Source organism: Hydractinia symbiolongicarpus, chromosome 2 (assembly GCF_029227915.1).
Source record: "Hydractinia symbiolongicarpus strain clone_291-10 chromosome 2, HSymV2.1, whole genome shotgun sequence".
Lineage (NCBI taxonomy): Eukaryota > Metazoa > Cnidaria > Hydrozoa > Anthoathecata > Hydractiniidae > Hydractinia > Hydractinia symbiolongicarpus.
The window spans coordinates 4,317,278-4,328,238 of NC_079876.1; the positions used below are offsets into that span (position 1 = coordinate 4,317,278).

The 10,961-nt window shown below is 38.0% G+C and overlaps 1 protein-coding gene across 1 annotated transcript; it reads left to right on the forward strand.

Moving 5' to 3' along the window:
- Positions 1 to 779: 779 nt before the first annotated feature.
- On the forward strand, positions 780 to 4,880 carry LOC130627205 (uncharacterized protein K02A2.6-like). Its single transcript, XM_057441369.1, has one exon. It carries the CDS (start codon positions 780 to 782, stop codon positions 4,878 to 4,880), a length of 4,101 nt encoding a protein of 1,366 aa, XP_057297352.1.
- The last annotated feature ends 6,081 nt before the right edge of the window (positions 4,881 to 10,961 follow it).

A 10,961-nucleotide genomic window follows, 5' to 3' on the forward strand; every position in this document is an offset into this window, starting at 1 on the left:
GTCCAAAGTTAGTTCAATTAAGTCACACAGTCAATCGTTTCACTGTTAAAAGCGATGCAACCTAGTAATATCAGAAAAATATCGCTAAATACATGTTGGTACGAATATGTGACCCAACCGTTGTAACTCACACGGACTGTAACCGTTAGAAAGTCAATGAAATGTAGCTTTTGAAACTGTCGCTATTTCTTCAGCGCGCGATAACAGATAGGATTGGTCTTACAGTAAGAAATGACATATTTATCTAAATTTTTAAATAAAGTGCTACCACAGCGCCCAGTGTAATCGCTGAGTTCCAGCAATCATGTCAAATTAAAAAGAATGTTATTTCTTGGAGTCCAATTGTCTCACTTATAACATTTATAAGGTCACAGCCCAAAATCAGTTCCAATTACGTCCTGTAATATATTTTACTAGGTATATATCGGATGCCGTGAGTTTCGGCTCGCTCTCAAAACACGATCCAAGATGGCGTCACAGCATCTGATATCAGACTTTATGTTTATATGTGATTAGCTTCTTTTATCAGAAGAATACTTTTTATCTGATGATAGATAAATACTACAAATTGGCGACGAGGATTCCAAGAACTCATGGAGAGGTATATTTCATAATTACAAAGCAATCTCGCGTGAAACAAGACGTGTGAATTTTCGAATCAAAACAACAAATTTTGTTGACTCTTACTGTGCGAAAGGAAACTTTGCTAGGCTGTCCTTTGTAATTTCAAGCGATAGTTATACTTGTGCGCGCGCTCTGAGCATTTCTGTGCAGCTAGCATGTCCGTTTTGCAACTTCCAGCCATACCACCCTTTGACCCAAATGGAGAACCGACTTCAGTTGGTCAACGATGGACGAAATGGCAGACCAGTCTTAAATACTACATACTAGCAAGTGGAGTTAGGGATGATGAAAGAAAGAGGGCAATTTTACTCCACATGATTGGACCTAAATGCCAGGAAATATTTGAAACTTTCTCTGATCCTGGAACAACATTTGAAGAAGCCCTCCATAAATTTGATGAACATTTTTCAGTCAAAAAGAACATACCTTTCGAAAGGCATAAATTTCACCAAGCCTCACAACAAGTAGGGGAAAGTACGGATCAATTCATTACCCGTCTACGACAACTTTCCTTATATTGTGAATATGGATCAGAAACTGACAATGAAATCCGAGACATGGTCATAGCAAAAACATCGAATATTAAATTCCGCAAACGTTTACTTATGGAAACTGATTTGAATCTCCAGAAAACACAGGACCTTGGACGACTTTTTGAATCTGCAGAACACCAAAACAAAGAAATAGCTAATGGTAAACAAACACAACATGACACTGAAGAAGAAAGCTCTGAACAAATCAACAAACTACATGGGCGTAGACCACCTCATCGTAGCCATAGGAAACACAATGCACCACCACATCGGAACAACCCAACCAAATCATTCAACAAACCAGAATGTGGTCGCTGTGGTATGAAGAACCACAAAAGTCATGAATGTCGGAGATCAAGAGATAAAACATGTAACAAATGTGGTATTAAAGGACATTTTGCAAAAATGTGCCGCACCAAAAATAAACAGCAAGTTCATCAAACCAACCATGAAAACTCTGATGACGAAGATGAGGATATCTACCTATACAAGATGAACACTACGAAGTCAAATAACTTCCCCGTTCTAGTAAACAATAGCGAAATGACTGCTATCATTGATTCTGGAAGCACAACAAATATCATCGATTTTCGAACCTATAAACGCTTATTCAGCAACATCCAGCTTCAGAAATCCAATGCCCGAATCTACCCATACAATGCTACTAAGAAGCTCCCAATCACTGGTACCTTCAAAGCTACAGTTGCAGCAAATCACCATAAAATACTAGCAAAATTCTACGTAATACCTGGTCAAGGAGGCAATTTACTTGGTCACAAAACAGCTGAGCAGCTAGATCTATTACGAATTGGACCAGCTACAACACCCATCAACCATAGAACATTCCAGTTAGGTAGCAGAAGTCTGTCAAAAGGCATACCAGTATCAACAGAACAAGTCCTCAACAAAAACAACAAGGTATTCAAAGGAATGGGAAAACTTAACAACTTCAAACAGAAACTCCATATTGATCCAGATGTCACCCCCATCCAGCAACCAACTAGGAGACTGCCGTTTCACACCAGAAAGAAAGTTGAAGCAGAGCTCGCTAGACTGCTGAAATTAGATATCATTGAGCCAGTTAATGGACCAACTTCGTGGGTTTCACCAATTGTCGCAGTACCTAAGAAAAATGGCAAAATTAGATTGTGTGTGGACATGCGCAGAGCAAACACTGCCATTATCAGAGAGAAGCATCCTATTCCAAAACTGGAAGAAATCCTACCATTATTAAATGGAGCCACTGTCTTCTCAAAAATTGACCTGCGAGAAGGCTACCATCAAATTGAGTTAGCCGAAGAAAGCAGAAACATTACTGCCTTCATTACCCATAAAGGAATTTTCAGATACAAGCGTTTCATATATGGTATTTCAAGTGCCTTTGAACATTTTCAGAAAAATATTGAAATGGTAATTGCTGATTGTGAAGGGGCAAAGAACATCTCTGATGATATTTTTATCTGGGGAAAAACACAAGCTGAGCATGACCGCAATCTCGATAAGGTTCTTCGTAATCTTTCTGAGAATGGCCTGCGTGTCAACCCAGAAAAATGTGAGTTTAGCAAGAATAAAATTTTATTTAGTGGATATACTCTCACAACAGATGGCATATCTCCAGACCCTTCCAAAGTCACTGCAGTCAACAAATTCAAAACACCAACAACATCGACAGAAGTCAGATCCTTTCTTGGTCTAGTAAATTATTGCAGTCAGTTCATCAAAGACTACAGTACATTATCAGCTCCACTGAGGAAACTCACCAAGAAAAATACACCATTCATATGGACAGATCTTGAACAGAAATCATTTGATTTACTCAAAGAAAAACTTTGCACTTCTGAAACTATGGCATTTTACAATCCTGAGGCGGAAACAGACATAATTGTTGATGCAAGTCCGTATGGTCTTGGTGCCATACTTACACAGAAACAGAAAGATGGAAACTTCAAGCCGGTAGCATATGGAAGTAGAGCATTAACACCTGTTGAACAGAGATACTCACAAACAGAACGAGAAGCTCTTGCAGTTGCCTTTGGCTGCACACACTTTCACTTTTTCATATATGACCGTGACTTCGATATCACCACTGATCACAAGAGTCTTTTGCACGTAATGTCACCAACTTCCACATCTCCACCACCGAGGATCCAGAGATGGCTTCTTCGCATACAAGGGTATAACTACAAATTAAAATACATTTCTGGTGCCAAAAATGCTGCTGACATACTATCAAGAGACCCTGTTTGTACAGACAGTGAAGGAGAAACTGACGACTCAATTGAATCCTTTATCAACTTTACAGCAGCAGAAGCAGTACCTAAAAGCTGCAATATCGAAGAGATACAAGATGAAACTGCAAAAGACATCATTCTTCAAAAAGTCACCAAAGCCATTAACTCGAAGGCCTGGCCAAAAGATTCTGCTTTGAATCCATACAGACATGCAAAGCATGAGTTATCCTTTGTGAATAACATTTTACTCAAAGGACAACGAATTGTCATCCCAAGCACTCTACAACAGAAAATGTTGCAGATAGCACATGCTACGCATCAAGGAACAACCAAAACTAAACTACTATTACGTGAAAAAGTTTGGTGGCCGCTGATGAACAAACAAATCGAAGATCTAACACTTACCTGTCATGCCTGCCAAGTAACTGCACCCTCCACCACCAGGCATGAACCGTCACAACCAACAGAAATTCCCAAACAACCTTGGAACACTATTGCAATGGACATTCAAGGCCCTTATCCCTCTGGTGACAACCTGTTAGTTTTGATTGATTACAGATCCAGATACCCAATAGTTTCTTCTATCAAGAACACTGGTGTGCAAAACATAATAAATGTTATGAAGCGAACCTTTAGTATTTTTGGTTATCCAAAAACAATTGTAACTGACAACGGTTCACAATTCACGTCCTTCAAATTCAGCCGATACCTTCAACAACATGGTATAAAACACCGGCGTACAACTCCATACTGGCCACAAGCTAATGGTGAGGTTGAGAGATTTAACCGCACATTGAAGCGACACAATCAAACTGCTGTCATCACTGGAAAGGATTGGCGTAAAACTCTTGACACATTCCTTTTGAGTTACCGAACCACACCTCATACCGTAACTAAAGTTCCACCTGCAACACTGATGTTCGGTAGACCGCTAACGAATGATCTTCCTGACGTTAGTCAACTTGTGAAAAGCAACAGTGAATTGGATATAGAAGTAAACAAGAATGATGAAAAGCACAAACAGAAATCCAAGGAAAACACCGACCAGAACCGCAAGGCAAAAACTGTCACTTTTGAAGTCGGACAAAAGGTATTGTTGAAAAATCTTACCGACAACAAAAACAAACTTTCACCGCCCTGGTTAAAGGAAGTCTTCACCATCATTAAAGTATACAAACGAAGCATCATGGTTCGAAACAAGGAAGGAAAAACGTTTCTACGAGCAAACGGACACGCGAAACTGTATAGATCTGCGAAGGGTAAGCAATCGAGTGTTTCTAACGCGCGAAACAGGGCAGACCCTTGTACCTGCTCAAGCAATGCGAATTTTGATGAGAACCAACAATCTAAACCGAATGATGGCCATAACAAAGAAGAAGATCTATACGAAAAGAAAAACCACAAGAACGGTGCAAAAACCTACCCGAAACGACAAAGAAAAACTACAGAGCGTTACGTCATCATCAATCCGAAGCGCAAGAAGAAGACTTAGAGAAAAAATAAGAACGATAACAAGATAATGATAACAAGAACGATAATGATAAACGATATATATATAGCAGACGAACGATACGATGTATATAGTAAAAGACCGATGTGTATAGCTGAAGAACAAAAACGTTTTATGTACGTGCAGAGGAACTGAGTTGAAAAGCAAATATGTGAACATGTTATAAAACAAACAATCAAGAAATCAACAACAATAACGTCGAGAAAAAGAGGGATTGTAATATATTTTACTAGGTATATATCGGATGCCGTGAGTTTCGGCTCGCTCTCAAAACACGATCCAAGATGGCGTCACAGCATCTGATATCAGACTTTATGTTTATATGTGATTAGCTTCTTTTATCAGAAGAATACTTTTTATCTGATGATAGATAAATACTACACGTCCCACAGTCAATTGTTTCACTGTTGAAAGCGATGCAACCTAGTAATATCGGAAAGATATCACGAAATACATGTTGGTAAGAATATATGACTCAACCGTTGTAGCTCAAAGGGATTGATGCTGTTAGAAAGTCAATGAAATGCACTTTTTGAAACTGTCTCTATTTCTTCAGCGCGCGATAACGGCTAGGATAGGTCCCACAGTAAAAATGACTTAATTATCTAAATTTTTAAATTAAGTGCTACCAAAGCGCCCAGTGTAATCGCTGAGTTCCGGCAGTCACGTCAAATTAAGAAGAATGTTATTTCTTGGAGTCCAATTTTCTCATTTATCACATTTATCAGGTCACCGTCCAAAGTTAGTTCAATTAAGTGCCACAGTCAATCGTTTCACTGTTAAAAGCGATGCAACCTAGTAATATCAGAAAAATATCGCTAAATACATGTTGGTACCAATATGTGACCCAACTGTTGTAACTCACACGGACTGTAACCGTTAGAAAGTCAATGAAATGTAGTTTTTGAAACTGTCGCTATTTCTTCAGCGTGCGATAACGGATAGGATTGGTCCCACAGTAAAGAATGATACGGTACGAATTTGTGACCCAACCGTTGTAACTCAAACGGACTGACACTGTTAGAAAGTCAATGAAATGTAGTTTTTGATACTGTCTTAATTTCTTCAGCGCAGGATAACGGCTAGGATTGGTCCCACAGTAAAAAATGATTTATTTATCTAAATTTTAAAAATTAAGCGCTACCACAGCGACCAGTGTAATCGCTGAGTTCCGGCAATCATGTCAAATTAAGAAGAATGTTATTTCTTGTAGTCCAATTGTCTCACTTATAACAATTATAAAGTCACAGACCAAAATCAGTTCAATTAAGTCCCACAGTCAATCGTTTCACTGTTAAAGGCGATGCAACCTAGTAATATCAGAAAAATATCGCCAAATACATGTTGGTACGAATATGTGACCAAACCGTTGTAACTCAAACGGACTGACATCGATAGAAAGTCCGTGAAAAATAGTATTTGAAACTGTCTCTATTTCTTCAGCGCGCGCTAACGGCTAGGATTCGTCCCACGGCTAAAAAGTGACTTTTTTAACTACACTTTTAAATGAAGCGCTACCACAGCGCCCGGTGTAATCGCTGAGTTACGGCAATCATGTCAAATTAAGAAGAATGTTATTTCTTGGAGTCCAATTGTCATACTTTCACAATTATCAGGTCACAGTCCAAAGTTAGTTCAATTAAGTCCCACAGTCAATCGTTTCATTGTTAAAAGCGATGCAATCTAGTAATATCAGAAACATATCGCTAAATACATGTTGGTACGAATATGTGACCCAACCGTTGTAACTCACACGGACTGTAACCGTTAGAAAGTCAATGAAATGAAGTTTTTGAAACTGTCGCTATTTCTTCAGCGCGCGATAACAGATAGGATTGGTCCCACAGTAAAGAATGACTTATTTATCCAAATACTTAAATGAAGCGCTACCACAGCCAGTGTAATCGCTGAGTTCAGGCAATCATGTCAAATTAAAAAGAATGTTATTTCTTGGAGTACAATTGTCTCATTTATAACATTTATAAGGTCACAGTCAAAAATCAGTTCAATTTAATCCCACAGTCAATCGTTTCGCTGTTAAAAGCGATGCAACCTAGTAATATGAGAAAAATATCGCTAAATACATGTTGGTACGAACATGTGACCCAACCATTGTAACTATAGCGGACTGACATCGATAAAAAGTCAGTGAAATATAGTATTTGAAACTGTCTCTATTTCTTTAGCACGCGCTAACGGCTAGGATTGGTCCCACAGTTAAAAAATGACTTTTTTATCTTAATTTTTAAATGAAGCGCTACCACAGCGCCCGGTGTAATCGCTGAGTTGTGGCAATCATGTCAAATTAAGAAGAATGTTATTTCTTGGAGTCCAATTGTCTCACTTTCACATTTATAAGGTCACAGCCCAAAATCAGTTCAATTAAGTCCCACAGTCAATTGTTTTACTGTTAAAAGCGATGCAACCTAGTAATACCGGAAAGATATCACTAAATACATGTTGGTAAGAATATGTGACTCAACCGTTGTAGCTCAAACGGATTGATACTGTTAGAAAGTCAATGAAATGTACTTTTTGAAACTGTGTCCATTTCTTCAGCGCGGGATAACGGCTAGGATTGGTCTTACAGTAAGAAATGACATATTTATCTAAATTTTTAAGTGAAGCGCTACCACAGCGGCCAGTGTAATCGCTGAGTTCCGGCAATCATGTCAAATTAAGAAGAATGTTATATCTTGTAGTCCAATTGTCTCACTTTTAACATTTATAAAGTCACACTCAAAAATCAGTTCAATTAAGTCCCACAGTCAATCGTTTCACTGTTAAAAGCCATGCAACCTAGTAATATCAGAAAAATATCGCTAGATATATGTTGGTGCGAATATGTGACTCAGCTGTTGTAACTCAAACGGATTTATACTGTTAGAAAGTCAATGAATTGTAGTTTTTTGAAACTGTCGCTATTTCTTCAGCGCGCGATAACGGTTAGAATTGGTCCCACAGTAAATAATGACTTATTTATCTAAACTCTTAAATGAAGCGCTACCACAGCGCCCAGTGTAATCGCTGAGTTCCGGCAATCATGTCAAATTAAGATGAATGTTATTTCTTGGAGTCCAATTGTCTCATTTATCACATTTATCAAGTCACAGCCCAATATCAGTTCAATTAAGTCCAACAGTCAATCGTTTCACTGTTAAAAGCGATACAACCTAGTATTACCGGAAAGATATCACGAAATGCATTTTGGTAAGAATATGTGTCTCAGCTGTTGTAACTCAAGCGGATTGATACTGTTAGAAAGTCAATGAAATGTATTTTTTGAAACTGTCGCTATTTTTTCAGAGCGGGATAACGGCTAGGATTGGTCCCACAGTAGGAAATGACTTATTTATCTAAATTCTTAAATGAAGCGCTACCACAGCGCCCAGTGTAATCGCTGAGTTCCGGCAATCATGTCAAATTAAAAAGAATGTTATTTCTTGTAGTCCAATTGTCTCACTTATAACATTTATAAGATCACAGTCAAAAATCAGTTCAATTTAATCCCACAGTCAATCATTTCACTGTTAAAAGCGATGCAACCTAATAATATGAGAAAATTATCGCTAAATACATGTTGGTACGAATATATGACTCATCCGTTGTAACTCAAACGCACTGACACCGTTAGAAAGTCAATGAAATGTAGTTTTTGAAACTGTCTCTATTTCTTCAGCGCGCGATAACGGCTAGGATAGGTCCCACAGTAAAAATGACTTAATTATCTAAATTTTTAAATTAAGTGCTACCAAAGCGCCCAGTGTAATCGCTGAGTTCCGGCAATCACGTCAAATTAAGAAGAATATTATTTCTTGGAGTCCAATTTTCTCATTTATCACATTTATCAGGTCACAGTCCAAAGTTAGTTCAATTAAGTGCCACAGTCACTCGTTTCACTGGTAAAAGCGATGCAACCTAGTAATATCAGAAAAATATCGCTAAATACATGTTGGTACCAATATGTGACCCAACTGTTGTAACTCACACGGACTGTAACCGTTAGAAAGTCAATGAAATGTAGTTTTTGAAACTGTCGCTATTTCTTTAGCGCGCGATAACGGATAAGATTGGTCCCACAGTAAAGAATGATACGGTACGAATTTGTGACCCAACCGTTGTAACTCAAACGGACTGACACTGTTAGAAAGTCAATGAAATGTAGTTTTTGATACTGTCTCAATTTCTTCAGCGCAGGATAACGGCTAGGATTGGTCCCACAGTAAAAAATGACTTATTTATATAAATTTTAAAAATGAAGCGCTACCACAGCGACCAGTGTAATCGCTGAGTTCCGGCAATCATGTCAAATTAAGAAGAATGATATTTCTTGTAGTCCAACTGTCTCACTTATAACATTTATAAAGTCACAGTCCAAAATCAGTTCAATTAAGTCCCACAGTCAATCGTTTCACTGTTAAAAGCGATGCAACCTAGTAATATCAGAAAAATATCGCCAAATACATGTTGGTACGAATATGTGACCAAACCGTTGTAACTCAAACGGACTGACATCGATAGAAAGTTCGTGACAAATAGTATTTGAAACTGTCTCTATTTCTTCAGCGCGCGCTAACGGCTAGGATTCGTCCCACGGCTAAAAAGTGACTTTTTTATCTACACTTTTAAATGAAGCGCTACCACAGCGCCCGGAGTAATCGCTGAGTTACGGCAATCATGTCAAATTAAGAAGAATGTTATTTCTTGGAGTCCAATTGTCTCACTTTCACATTTATAAGGTCACAGCCCAAAATCAGTTCAATTAAGTCCCACAGTCAATTGTTTCACTGTTAAAAGCGATGCAATCTAGTAATACCGGAAAGATATCACGAAATACATGTTGGTAAGAATATGTGACTCAACCGTTGTAGCTCAAACGGATTGATACTGTTAGAAAGTCAATGAAATGTACTTTTTGAAACTGTCTCTATTTCTTCATGGCGGGATTACGGCTGGGATTGGTCTTACAGCAAGAAATGACATATTTATCTAAATTTTTAAATGAAGCGCTACCACAGCGCCCAGTGTAATCGCTGAGTTCCGGTAATCATGTCAAATTATAAAGAATGTTATTTCTTGGAGTCCAATTGTCTCATTTATAACATTTATAAGATCACAGTCAAAAATCAGTTCAATTTAATCCCACAGTCAATCATTTAAATGTTAAAAGAGATGCAACCTAATAATATGAGAAAATTATCGCTAAATACATGTTCGTACGAATATATGACTCATCCGTTGTAACTCAAACGGACTGACACCGTTAGAAAGTCAATGAAATGTAGTTTTTGAAACTGTCTCTATTTCTTCAGTGCGGGATAACGGCTAGGATTGGTCCCAGAGTAAAAAATGACTTATTCTTATAAACTTTTAAATGAAGCGCTACACAGCGCCCAGTGTAATCGCTGAGTTCCGGCAATCATGTGAAATTAAGAAGAATGTTATTTCTTGGAGTCCAACTTTCTCACTTATAACATTTATAACGTCACAGTCCAAAATCAGTTCAATTAAGTCCCACAGTCAATCGTTTCACTGTTAAAAGCAATGCAACCTATTAATATGAGAAAAATATCGCTAAATGCATGTTTGTACGAATATGTGACACAAACGTTGTAACTTAAATGGACTGATACTGTTAGAAAGTCATTGAAATGTAGTTCTTGAAGCTGTCAATATTTCTTCAGCGCGTCCTAACGGCTATGATTGGTCCCACAGTACAAAATGACTTATTTATCTAAATTTTTAAATGAAGCGCTACTACAGCGCCCAGTGTAATCGCTGAGTTCCGGCGAACACATCAAATTAGGAAGAATGTTTTTCTTGGAGTCCAATTGTCTCATTTATCACATTTATCAGGTCACAGTCCAAAGTTCGTTCAATTAAGTACCACATTCAATCGTTTCACTTTTAAAAGCGATGCAACCTAGTAATAACAGATAAATATCGCTAAATACATGTTGGTACGAATATGTGACCCAACGATTGTAACTCAAACGGACTGACACCGTTAGAAAGTCAATGAAATTTAGTTTTTGAAACTGTCGCTATTCTTCAGCGCGCGAT